The 14,662-nt window shown below is 39.5% G+C and overlaps 1 protein-coding gene across 1 annotated transcript in view; it reads right to left on the bottom strand.

Moving 5' to 3' along the window:
- The window catches only part of TMX3 (thioredoxin related transmembrane protein 3), a 1,593,937-nt gene that overhangs the window by 439,561 nt on the left and 1,139,714 nt on the right, over positions 1 to 14,662 (bottom strand). The window contains exon 10 of the mRNA XM_044067138.1: positions 5,623 to 5,721. Within this exon, the coding sequence (XP_043923073.1) occupies positions 5,623 to 5,721 (99 nt within the window). The remainder of the gene's footprint in view (positions 1 to 5,622; positions 5,722 to 14,662) is intronic.

Here is a 14,662-nt window from a genome sequence, read left to right as displayed (position 1 = left end):
GTCATTTTGTAAAAAAATAGGAACAACAACTTTAGGACCTTTGAAAATGACACCATCTTCCATCAACATCTCATCTCTGTAAGGAAAATAAGGTTTCACTTCTGTCGGTACACAAGATTGCTTTGATGGCCATCCAACATGTGGCTGAACTTTTGCAAAACTGGATCAGTCTTTGTATGGTCTCTCAGCTCATCTAATCACGTGGTAAAAAAATTATGCACTTCCATGACATCAAAGTCAAAATTCTCTGCATCAAGCTGTTCAGTGATATTTCTGGGCGATATGGATAAGGTTACCAGCCAGATAAAGAAGCCTGCCTTTTGTGTAGACCATTGTGAAGTTGTATTTTTGTAATCTGAGCATCACTCTTTGTAGTCTTGCTGGAGCGGTATGCAAAGGTTTCTTTAAAATAGTGACTACAGATTGATGATCAATCTGGACAGCTCGGCCATAGATATAATCATGGAACTTCAAACATGGGAACACAACTGGCAAAAGCTCCTTCTCAATTGGAGCATTTCAATTTGGGTAAGTGTTCCAGATGCATAGCCAACAGGTCTGCCCTCCTGAAGAATAACTGCACCAAGACTAAACTGTGAAGCATCACATGAAAGAATTACTGGTTTATGGATATCATAGTACCTCAGTGTACGTGAGGTGGCAATTTTCTGTTTGAGGTTATCAAATGCTCTCTGGTGCTGCTCCAACCATGACCAGGCAACATTTTTGCATGTCAGCTCTCTCAAAGGTGCTGATAACTTACAGAAGTCAGGTACAAACTTGCCCAAATAGTTAACAATACCAAAAGAAGCCCTGTAGGGTATGGACATTGCCTGGAGTTGGCATCTCAAGAATGGCTGCTTGTTTGGATGGGTCTGGTCATAAGCCAGTACTAGTGAATAAATAACGTACATATGTGAATTCTGGTAGCCTGAATTTACACTTCAGAGTACTAAGCTTCCAGTTCACTTCACACAGTCTGTCCAGAACTTTCTTGAGGTTTCTGTCATGCTTTCCTTCTCCACTGTCTCCAACCAGTAAATCATCCCACAATTATGGCACATGGATAACCATGCTGAAAGACTTTACTTGCAGAATTTACTTGCAAAATTTATACCGAAAGGCATCCTGAGAAATCTATATCTACCAAATGGAGTACTGAATGTAGTCAGTAGTGAAGATTTGCGATCAAGCATCACTTGCCAAAATCAACTCTGCATCCAAGACAGAAAAAAAAGTGGCATTTGGCAACAGGGTAGCGACTTCCTTGACTGTAATAGGATGATGAGGCCTATTTAATGCTTTGTTCAAGTCTCTTGGATCAATGCATATTCTGATTTCATCTGAGCTCTTCTTATTAACAACTACCATAGAAGACACCCACTCACAGTTGGTTCTGTGACTGGACAAATCACACCTTGCTGCACCATCTTATCCAACTGGAGTTTGACTTTGTTCTGCACAGCTATCAAACTTTCCTTGCTGGTCTGACCACTGGAATGACCTCTGGGTCTATTTTCATGGAGTACACAACTGGAAGTTTGCCTAACTTGTCGAAAACATCAGCATACTCTGAGAAAATAGTATCAGTGAAGCTAGAACTAGGACTTGTGCTTACATGAACTTCTTTGGTAAAAGAAAGCAGTTTCATTCTCAAACTCTAATAATGACTGCACAGGTCTTTGGACTACATAGAATTGCAAGCTGTAACTGCTCCCAGCCTAACAGCATGAAAGTATTACTGAGCCTTCACTTTGAATCTCTTCCCCTCCATAAGCAACAAGCCTCACACAATTAGTCAAATTAAGTTGCTCACCAGCTCTTACTTTATCAAATGTTTCTGCTGATATAATGTTACACTTTGAACCACTGTCTACTTTGAGCTCTGTGGGCTTACCATTAATCAGAACAATACAAAACACTTTGTTCTTTGCCAACACATCTACTGCATAAACCTTTCCACCAACCACTGATACACCATCTACATAGAAAGTAGGGTTGCAGCTTTCTACATGATCAACATGTCTTTTTGAGCGACGTTCCTTTATAGCTGAATGAGACTTGCTTGATTTGCAAAACATTTGAAAGTGGTTCCTTTTTTTACACTTGTAGCATTGCTGACCAAATGCTAAGCACTTCTCTCTCTCTTAGATGCATGATTGACACCACAATTACAACAGTTAACAATAAAACTTGACTTGGGTTTTGCTGACTCACCCTTGTACTGCACTGAGCATGTCCGTTTTAGTGAGTTAGTCTTAGAACTTGCTGGAAAGTTACGGGTCTCTCTGTGAAACCTGCAGGGGCTGCAGCTGCCATCTGCTTAGGCCTGTTTCTGCTAGCCACGTGCTGCATGCTGTCTACATGTGCTCTAGAGGCTGCTGAAACCATGCTTTTATCATTTGCAGGCCCTTGTGTGCCTTTCTGTAAGCTCATGGATTGAAAAATCTCTGTAGCTTTACTCAATGGTTAAATCACTGTCATGAAACAAAAGCTCTCTCACTGCAGCATTAACACCACACACAAGCTTGTCCTTTATTAACTCATATTTCAAATCATCAAATCTGCATGTTTTAGCTTTATTGCTCAGATCAGTGATATAAGCTGCAAAAGTTTCTCCAGGCTTTTGGTCTCTTGTATAAAAGAGATGCCTATCCAATGTAACATTTGTCTGGGGGTTGCACATGTCTCTAAATTTACGTTTCAAGCACTCAGGGTCCTCTCTTGATTCAGCCAGTACAACAACATGGCAGTATTCGCCCTCTCCTGCATATACTGCTGGTGCATACACAAATGAACACTCTTTTAATGGCCTCAGACCATGCTAAGGTAAGCAAAATGAATGCCTTTGTAAGTGCATCTTTGTCAGAAAAAGCTGCTTGTATGATAATATCGTATTTCTGCTCAAATACTCTCCAATTCTCTGCAATATTATGCTCAAACACAAGTGGACTGAGTCTGCAAAATGCCTCTGCCATATTAGCACACACTAGTGAAGACCCTTGAGAATATGTACGAACATACACACATATATAGATATAAGCCAGAAATGTATGCCAGAACTTATAACTATGCCCAATAGTACAACTCTTTGAAATAACTGCACTTTGCAAAATAAGTCTCTGTAGCACAAGAACACTTTTGAAATCAATGAACTTTGCGAAACCACCTTTTTATCAGTGTAGGAAACATTTCGAAATGATTGCACTTTGCGAATATACTGTATGCAGCACAAGCAGCTCAGAGTAAGAAGCACTTTGAAATGACTGCATTTTGCGAATGAACTGTATACAGCACACAAACTTTTCAAAATGGCTGTACTCTGCAAAATAATTCTGTAGAGTGTAACAAACACTTTGAAATGGCGTCACTCTGTGAATAAATGTACACAGCACAAGAAACTTTTTCGAAATGGCTGTATTTTTACTGCACTTTACGAAATAACTGTACTCTGCACACAATAAACTCTTTGGAATAAATGCAATGTAATAAAGCACACACTGCCAACACTTTGCACACTCTGAGATACTTTGAACAACTCTAGTTATGCTTTGAATGGCTTTGGGAAGTGAAAATAGCAGCTCATGCCAAAACACGGTTATTTAGTAAAAGAACATGCAATCACCTTGCTTTTCTATACTTATTTTGTCTTTTTATTGTACTTGTTATAGCCATTTGACCTCATATCATGCTTATTATACTTTTCTCTTACTCGTTTTACTTTAAACATGCAAGTTATGCAAACCAGAGGCAACTATGAACCCCATATGAGCTTTTCTTATAATTTTATCAAATATCATGGTTTCGACCATTTCATTTAACCATCAATGCATTTGATTAGTAATACATCTTTGCGCTAGTTGTTTGATTAATAATACATTTAGTGCGTTACAAATGCTTTGTATTGTTTTCTTTGCAAAATAAATAATTTGTGAGAGTATTGGTTACCTGAAGTTCATTTATGGCTTTTTTTAATCGGTTGAGCACTGTATTTGTCAGTTTGTCTTCACTTTTAACGCTGCACCTCATGTCTTGAAGTTGCTTTCTCAATCCCGGTTCTGACACCATGTTGCTCGTCTGGTCAGGACAAAACAAACAGCTGTGGGTTTGGCTCAAGCAGCTTTATTATATACAAACAAATCTGGATTAAGGCTTAGTAATTTAAACTTACATAATCTTATAAACAGACGGACTACCACACTCCTACATGCTCACACTCTGGTTGTTCTCTCAAAATGGCACTGCTGCCTGCACTTGCTCACTGTTTATAAGCATGTGCCTACACACTTGGAAATGCTTCTTAAAGTTACAAAACACACACACACACACACACACACACACACACACACACACACACACACACATGCACACACATTTACACTAAGCCTGGGTCTTTTTTCTTTGTCTTTCATATGCTTAGGGAGCTCAAACTTGGGAAGACCAGCAGATGCCATCAAATGATGCGCAGAAGACTGCGAACTAAGATGCCTAGTTAAGACTTCTGTCCTATACCTGATAGTCATAGAACTGTAACGGGTGCAAAAACGACAACTAGGGACATCGTGATCTAGGCCTAGACAGGTGACACACAAAGTATGAAAGTCTCGGTGTGGGATTTGCACAGAGGAGACAATTGTTAACCTTATCTGACACGAGTTAAAGCAAGAAAGAGAATTCCCCAATTGGGTACATAGCTTTGGAAGACAAATCACTGGTATAGACCAACCGATGCACTGAAACACTGCTTCAGGCTCTAACAGCAAGAAAAGACTGATGTAATGGTGTTGGCTGGCTCCCAAGTGTACTGATGTCAGGGAACGGCGTCCAACAGCCATAGCAGGAGGGAGATTTTTACTCTGGTAGTCGGGCCAGCCAAGGGCTTTCACAGCAGGAAAACCCACAAAGCAGGACTGCAACAGTGAAACAAGAACATCCACCATTCCTGGCATACTTTTTCTATGGATTATAACCAGTCAGGTTTCTTCCATGCATCACCTTGCCTACCTGTGGAGACTTTCACACAAGTACTCAAGGAAGGAAGGGCTCTGTTGGTAAGTGGAACATATCTGGCTTGAGTGAAATACCCATATTTATTAGTTTAAGAAACTCCTGCAGTTTTAATGGGGCATTCCAGTTCTTTAGTGGACAGGCTAATTTTTTTCTTTCTTTTTTTTTTTTTTTTGTTATTTACACCTCATAGGTGCAAATACAGGTCCACTAACTTGAAGGCCAGTAGCAAGTCCCCAAGCACTAGTAGCTGGGCTAAACACAGCACTCACATCAGCCACAATACTTGAGATAAAGTCATTAGTGTACAAATGTACCACATTTTTACTTGAAGTACTTATGTGAAGCTTTTTCTGGTTACAATTTTGAAGGGGGCATTCATATTTTCTGTTAGTATCTACATTACTTACATTTTAGCTCTCTTCATCAAGTATAAACCACTCCCTAACAGCAGCATTTCATGAGAATGCATGCTTTGGTTTTAGGAAAACAATCTTCTAAGTGCATTGCTGTGATACTGAAATGTAAGCAAAACCACTTACGTAGGAATAACTCAAACTAACTACAGCAGTGAACAAGCAAGCAAATTAATAACTGTGGAAAATGTGTTATTACCTGTATCTCCAAGTTCATACAACGTAAAACCATCTATTGGCATATAGCTCATAAATCTCTCTCTGTTCACCCAAGAAGACATGTCACCATCTTCATATTCTATGAAAAAGTTAAAAAATACCTGTTATCATTTGGGAACAAAACAATATAAAATGCTAAAAATTAAATCTTACTTCATGTCTCATCACTGTCTACCAACTAGTAGGTCTCCTGGCAGTATGTAATTATGCTTATAACCGAGTGACTACAGATGCCTTCATAGGGATATAAATACTTCAAACCAATAAAGGGATCAACAATAAATGCCACAAAGCACATATTAAACTACATTTCCACTGATGACAGAATTAACGTGAAAATATGCTTCTGTATAATCTGGAGTTTCTGCTGAAGCTCTCCTGACTGGTAAATGCAGCAATATTCTATTACAAAAAAAATAAATCTGTATTTTGATAAACAGTTATGACTGTCTGGTGCTGGTCTTGGTCCCTTTGCTATTTCTTGGTTACTGAATATGGACACAGCATGGATCTTACCTATAGAAGATACCGGACTGCTTGTTTTAATACAAATGGAACTGACAGGACTATCAAACACACTACAGAAGCAGAACTGATGTGCTAATATAACTAAAATTCATGTATTTTATTATTAAATTGCATAAACGACTAATGTAAACCATTACATCACGGATTTCTAACACACTTAATAAAGGTGATAACAGTTACACATGTAAAATGCTACATGAAGTGAGGAGGTGTTTTCTTTTGTGGCCAGTGTAAACAGTTTTTACTTTAAATATGAGGGTTATTTGTTTTATGCAGTAGAGGATAAAGAGCGTAATGCGGTAAGTGGTATGACTTGACAAGCAGTGCACTTTACTATGGATGATTACTCCATCTTCTCAGAGGTGACTACTTATAGCAGATTTGTACTCGGGGAGTGGGTGGAAGGGAGTTTGCCTTTTTTTTTTTTTTTTTTTTGAGCGGGGCGTTCAATATATCTGTAATGAGAATAGATGCTAGTGTTTAATGCCTGGGTTTCTTTTAAATTCTATACAGTTTTGATATGTTTTCCAGATAGTAGTTTGCCTGATGTTAACCTTTGAGAGTATCAAAAAGATACGTCTCTTTCTTACCATAGTCTTAATTGTTTGAATGTTTTTTTTTCCCTTGCCTTTTTTTTTTAAACGTGTGAAATAAAGATGGAATTTGAAAAAAAAAAATGTGGAAAACAAGAACATGCTGCACACTTAATCCAAACTATATAGAAAACAAGAACATTAATGTTGTACATTTAATCCAAAACTGAGTATAAATAAACATATATGATTAATGTGTTAGAATGCTAACACAGTTACCGTCTAAACCCGGATAGCAGTGCAAAATCTAAAAGGGATATTATGTGGCCATTGCAACACAGGGGCATCACTGTTAAATGCCATGTGTGGGGAAACACAACCACAGTCTTATACAACATGAGGGGAAGCATGATACTGATGAGCAAATGCCGAAGATAATATGTCTCAGTACAGTCTTTCGTGGACACCAGCACTGCAGTTAGTTGGCATCCTCTCAGAACTGTACATCTAAGGAAGGGAGGGATAGCATACTGGTTAAGTTCTTCACCTTACAGATACAAGGCATAAACTTTGATTCTGACCTCTAGCGATTGACTAGGCTTGTAATAGTCTGCAGACTGACAGCCTACTATTGACCTATGAATCTATGAACCTTATTGCAGAACAGTGTCAGTAGCTATGGAGAAGCACCTCACTGAGATAATTCGCTGTATTTTGCTGTCTTTGCATGACCCTTTAACAATCTGAGAGTGGACAAATGGTGGTCAATAAAAACACAAGAGCTGCCTGTTCTTGGCTTCTAGAGTGCAGTGCTTTGTGTTCTGAGAAAACTGTACTGAACCATGTAAATGTTCCAGAACTGAATGAGAAGGCTGGGGCAGTTTTTACTTAATCATTCTTAGTACCATATATTCATGGACACCTTTTAACATAAAGGTAATCAACAAACTGCACAATGTAACAAGAGATGGCAGGGAGGATGTCCAGTAGTTCTACAAAGGCCAATCACCAATCGTTACATCTGGGTAGTAAAGTTTACACTGGTCCAATACTTGGCTGTTAGGTAATACTTCTGCAACTGTCTGACCAAACTGAAGGAGGGATCCCTCTGTTATGGGAGGTGGGAAGCTCACTGATGGAATTACAGAGTCCTTTGGCAGCAGTCCAAGTAGTTCAAACACAATGATGAATATGAGTAAAGGTAACTATGTAGACGGCCATTCAATAGCTATGTTGGCCATAATTCAACAAAGGAAGTTTCTGCCCAAATTAGTGGCTGCTCCTAGCTCTCTTCAAATACTGTACAGGAAATGACTGCCCCCATGCCATCTCATCCTTAATTTTGATGAAAACAATATAATATTTTCTTACAACTCATAGTTATGTACTAGGTTAATGACCACAAGGGCCTTTAGAAGCCTAGCTGTGCAATCCAACCCAGTTGTGTCTCTATGTATCATGGGCTTTTATTATGAGGGGGCATGTTAGGAAGTTTCTGGAGGGAGGTTGTGTGCATGTGTGTGGGGTTAGTTTGAGCATTAATGTCTGCCTCTATCAGTGACATGGGGGGCCAGACGTAGGGTGAACTTCTGATTTCCCATCGACAGGTCAAGGTTACGCTTAAATAGGGTTAGGAAAGGATTCTGCTTCACATGGAATGGGGGCCTGTTCCAGTACACGGGGATCCTGAGACACATATCTGTCTTACCAAGATGTCTTATTTATGTCACAAGCAAAATCATGGATCTAATGGTTTTTATGCTGCTCGCTTTGTGGGTGTGCAAAAGGTCCATCAGAGCTGGATCTGAGGATGCCTTGTACACCAGGCATATATCTCCTCTCAGTAACCTGGAAAAAACAGAGTCCTCCTGGTAACGAACCTTTGTGGGCATTCCAACTGTTGCATATCTTTGGTCAGGTGCATGCATTAAGGGGCATTATTCTCAATGATGGCTCTGACAAGGGCTGAATAAAGTGGCACTATGACTTCCTTGGAACTGGATCCATGCCCTTACTTATAAGTTGGATGACATTTAATGATTTTCCTACTACCTTGGCCACATGTTGGTCAAAGGCCAGATTAATGTCTACATATGTTCTCAGATCTCTCACTACTGGGTCAGCTCTTAGGGATGTCTTACCAGTGGTGTATTTAGCCCGGGTAGCAGTTTTACCAAAAGGCACTATAATGCATTTTTTGGAAATGAGACTTAGTCCATGATTTGGGCACCAATCACTTATTTGTATTAGATCTTCTTGTAAGATGGTTGTGCCATGGGGGCAATACAGGATACTCCCAATTTGTAGTCATGTGCAAACTTGGTCACCAAAGGCCCATGACATTAGCCTTTACCTCCAAGAAGGACATCCCACATAGGAGTGGTCCCAGCATGGAGCCCTGAGGTACTCCACTGGTGAACCAGTCTCTTCGTGGAGGTGGATTCACCAATCCTGATTTACTGAGATCTGTGTGCCAGCTGGCAATCCAGTGAGTTATATAGGTGTTTAAGCCCACTTCGGCAAGTTTGTCAACCATATCAGAGTAAGGTATTGTACTGAATGCCTAAGCAAGGGCCAAGTAAGTGGTATGCACCATTTTCCCCTCACCCATTGCCTTGGTGACCTGTTCAAAGAAGTCCATCACATTTAGTAGGCATGGATCTTCCCCTGACAAAGCTAAACTAGGTTGGATCCAGTGCCTAAAAGTTCCCTATATCTTTGTTGATCATTTCCATGACAATTCATTCCATGGCTTTGCACATTAGACTAGTCAGATTAATACGTCTGTATTTTCTGTGGTTGACTGTTGGTCCACCCTTGTGAAGTGGGCTAGCTGTTGCAATCTTCTGTTCTTGTGGTACAAAGCCTGTTTTGATGCTATATTTGAAAAAATTACTCAAATTGTCCTAACATTGCAGGACTCAGTAAGGCTGCGTTTCTGGCCTTAGTGAGCACAACCAGGACCTGCTCCCTGTATATAGCTGGGGAGAGTTATGCAAGTAGGCATTTCATAAAGGGAGGCGGGGGTTGGAGGGTGAGTTTTTGTGATTTTGCCAGACAGCAAATTCGCCATGTCACTCTGCTCAGTGAAGGTGACACAACTGACCACCAGTGTGGCACAGTGATGTCTGCTGTCTTTAAGGTTTAGCACATAGCAGTAGAAGGCCTTGTGGTTGTCTTTAGCCTGTGAGGCTATCCTGATCTTGTAAATGGCCTTGTTGTACTTAATTTGTCCTCTTGGTTTCTTTTTTAATTTAATTAGAGAGCTCTTATCATTATGGGAGCTGCTCTTCCTGATTTTGGCTATAACTTTTTTCATTTTGTTATATACCCTGTTGAGGTTAGGATTACACCGGTATGGTTTGTTTTTAAGAGTATGTGTTGGGCTTACTTGTAGGTACAGCAGCCTCTATACAACTATTAACATGGTTGTACAGGGTATCTGTGAACAATTCCACATAGGTTGTTGTGAACTTGGAGTTGGGGGGGAGCAATGAATTTTTATCTCTCTTAATAGGGTATAGACTGTATTATGGTCCCAATGGGTGGACTTATACACTACCAAATGTTCCCTTCTATTTCAGCTATTGGGCCATACCTGACATTGTGCTGCAGGAATTTAATCATCTGTCACGTTGTACAGGGTCTCACAATAAAGGCAAAACAATGGAATGTGACTGGTACACCACCATATGAGATGTTCGTTTGTTTCTATTTTAGCTCTCAACCCATGCATCAGGAAGCAAGTGTCACAGTGCAGTCACACATACTCATTCATGGGCTTTATATAATCCTTTTTTCTCTTGCTTTTTAAAACCTCCAGCCTGATCATCTAATACTGCATTTCCTCAATGAGCCCTTCTGGTCCTCTCCACCATGTCTACAAAAACGAAACAAACAAGGCAGTGGGAGTAGGGTGGGGTGGGGTGGGGTGAAAATCAGGGTATCACACAGTTGTCTTCTGGGGATGACTAGGGTATGCCCATGTACTAGACTGTCTCTGTGGTGGCAGTCAAGCTCCCTCCTGAGGCAAGGCCTGCAACCTACCAAACCTCAGCTACTCTGCAGTCTGCTGCAGCAACAACCAGACACAACTAAGTGTTCCTAATGCATGTGTGCTGGTCCTCGAAATGCAAACAGGCAATGTCCCTTCATTCTCATCTCCCTGTTCTGCTTCTGTGGCTCCCATGCTTGCTATCCAAATCCATGTCACTGGGATCACAGTCAGGTCACCATATCCCTGCCCCACAGAGTTGACTTACTGCTGACCCTCTGCTATACTTCAACTTTTTTTTTTCTATGACCTCTCACTACAGCCAGCTATCACATTTCCTGACAGGCATTCTACATTCACCCCATCAGAAGGCAGAACAGCCTACTAGCCACTTAGCTCATCATATCCCAAATGAGATCTGAATTAACCTAACATCTCTCCTGAGCTCACTTTACTCTTAGCGCAGATGGACACCTGCATCTATACCTGCAACTTAGCAGACATCTGTTTGAACATGCTGTAAAACATCCTAACCAGCTGGTTACTGTGAGTGACAGCCAGCAATACAGGACTGACAAATGTCAAGTGACTTAATAAAAAGTAATATCAATTAAGACAGCTAATGGTTTGCAGAGTGAATGTATTAATAGAACTGAAATCCCAGTGGTCTGTCTCAGCACAAACACTAGCAATGAAACTTTTCTTCCAGTCTCTCTGTCCTAGTAAGAGAAGTCTGCAACAGTTGGCATATTTCATAGCATGAGTTTGAGCAGGAACCCCCGACACTGACTCTGACACTGCAGACAAGAGTTGAACACACTGCTTTAAAGTCTCGCCAATGTAGTTATGTAGTATAGTACAAACAACAAAACTATCATAATGTTGTTGGCAGCCACAAGTCAGCATGGACCAAAGGCTTTGCCATCAAGAATGACTCCTCAAAAAGACTAGGGGGGGTGGCAATTACAATTCTGAATCTTAGAGAAAAACAGAAATATATTTGACTCACAACACAGCTACCCCAAATTATCATACGTTTATGATGCACACCACAACCTAGTCTACAAGATTATGAGATGCTACTGTAAAGTCCTCTCTTCACTACTGAGAAGGCATTCAATGTGCTGAAGCAAGTTACATGTGAATGACTCCACCTGGCCATCTGTGAATCCTTTACACATGGAAACTTACTTTAATGTAGATACAGTTTTAACTTGATGAATATGTCAAAACAGCTGCTCTGCCCAACAAACAGAGAAACTGGAGGCTCAACCACGAGGAAAAGACTTGTTAAAACAAATGACAAGCTTACATACCTATTCAGGCAAGTTATCCAGTCTTCATAAAATTATGCCATTTGCTTTAATAACATTTTTATAAAATCTGCTTACTAGAAATCTCAATGAATGTTGCTTCAAACTTTGTGGAGCAGAAAGACTGGATTCTTTTAGCCAGCATATGCTGTGAGTTACCCTTCTATTCTCCTGATTTCTATACTTGGTCAAACTAATTCCAAAGACAGGTTCTTGAACTAAAACTGAAGTCTTTCAAAAATAAAACAAATGAGAGGCTTAGTCATGGAAAAACAGTGATATCATTCTGTATTGCACCTGTGCTTAACTGATATGAAACTAATACTTATTTGATTAGGAAAATATATATTGCCCGTGACAATAAACCAAGCATGACCATTCAAAGAATCAACTGTCTTTAGGATGTTACCATAAATTTAAATGCTAACCTGTTATTTTTTCACTGAATGCAGTGTTGTTCTGAATAGCAGTGCGATACATCCAAAGTTTGACACATCAAACAAATTATCTGAAAGAAATACCATCATCAAAAGACGTCTGTATTCAGTGGAGACTACTACCCAGAGAAAGGAACACGAGATCTGAATTGGCGTTCTGCACATACTGTAAAGTAAGTGTTTATTATATCATAAGAAATCTTTAATAATTTTGACGATCGCTTGGGAATGCTGTATTATGTCTGTAGCACTGATAGAAGAACAAATAAGGAAAGGCTGCTAGGAAGGGGAACAAACATTAACAGAAGAGAAAATAAATGCTTTAGTTTACAAATGGATAGCAAAGGACTGGAGCAAGTATTACACAAAAAATACAGACAGATGATTGGAAAAAAGGAGAGTTTTGACTCCAACCTTGTATCTGAAATGTACACAAGTATATGAGTGACACTCAAGACATTTCATGGCAAATTGCAGTAAATTGTGAAAAAAAGGCTGCACATACAGGTAAATTGCAAACCCATATATTCCAACTGCACAGTTTCCTTATCCAAGATGAGTGAGTGTGACAGTTAAAAACTGAGCCTGGGAAGAAAGTCTGCAGATGAATGTCATGTGGTAGTAAATGCAAACTGCCTGGCACCACACAGGATGCAGTGTACTATAACTAATGGAAAAGCGTAAACCAGTAACATAACTGATGGGAAAGCATAAACCAGAAGTATAAGCAAACTAGTTAGTGGATGATGTATCAAGCATTGAAGAGTAAAGCTAGAAAGGCACTGGTAAAATTCCACAGGTATGGTCTTCCATGCTAAAGCTTTATGATAGAAGATCCCTCCCAGGAACACCAATAAACACTATGATAAAGGCAGATAGAAGATGTGTGCATACAGGGAGAGGTTATGACCTTTGTGTGTACTTCACAGAAATTAACTTGCCTTATACCTAAAGATGAGCGGGAAGTAAGGGGTTGTAGTCAACTTAATTTCTAAGGTACTGAACATTATTTGCAGAAAAATAAAATGGTGACCATTTTCCAGTTCAATGGGCGAGACAAAAAATGAAATGGATTTGTGCAAGAATTTTTTAATAACATAAGAAAAAGAGGGACTGCAGCAGACTTTTCATATGTCCTGCAACCAAAATATATAATGTTCTCTATAACAGGGCCAACGTCTTCAACATGCATTCTTTCTCTCCTGAGACATTATTCTGTCGAGGAAGACTGCAGGAGTATAAATATTCTTCCACAAATCTGTATAAGATACTGAAAACTTTGGTACTCTGGACATAATGACCTGATGAAAAAAAATTACTAGATAACACTAATAAAACACTAAAGTTAAGTATTACTACTAAACACGACTTGCATGTATTTTATAGGAGAAATGCACTACTTTGAGACTGGGAGTGAATTATCTCTCCTTCCAAACTGAAGGAATGACCATTTCTGGGAAAAGGAATATAGGTCCAGAATAGTAGCAGGTCGAAAATGTTACATAACTCACAAAGTAAGAGGTGAAGTCATCATTTTAGCAGTCACTAATATTTTTGAAATAAATAAATAAAAGGGTCAGTGTTATCAAACTGGGGCGAGAGATTTTGTGCGTGTGTGCCTCTCTCTCTCTCTGTATTTTATATATACATCTATGGTTTACTATCAAAATTCTGACAACGTTTTTGTGAGTAATTACTTACTCGAAAAACATTGTCGAAATAAACATCGACCAATCAAATTAATGAAACAGAAAAATGTCAACAATTCAAATTGTTGACATTTTCCGAACTTACCTGAACATCTCGTGACATTCAACACATGTTTCACAGGGGGGAGGCAAGTCCCCCTGCACCTCCAATATGGGGGACTGAGCCCCCTAACCTTTGCTACCTATATATTATAACTCTGAGATCGCATTACAGTGAAGAAAAGGGCAAAGTTCCTGATCCCAACTATAGTGCGATCTCCAATCAATATGCCAATCTCACAACATCAAATGCACACTAGCATTCGCTGTTGCAGTTTCGACATATTTTGAATTACAGTTATGAGACTTTGACAAACTGACTTTTCAACAATCAAAGATCGCATAATGGCATTTGAAATTTTGATTGTAAACCTATACATATTAGTTAAAGACAAAGAAGTGTGTCTGGAGCATTTCTCCCCGGACCTCCGCTGAAAATTGGCTTTGTTCCAAGTTGGACTTTCCCA

Source organism: Protopterus annectens, chromosome 3.part1 (assembly GCF_019279795.1).
Source record: "Protopterus annectens isolate FY-2018-M chromosome 3.part1, PAN1.0, whole genome shotgun sequence".
Lineage (NCBI taxonomy): Eukaryota > Metazoa > Chordata > Ceratodontiformes > Protopteridae > Protopterus > Protopterus annectens.
Note: the sequence above shows the minus strand (reverse complement) of the source record. Positions and strands in the feature narration are given on the sequence as shown.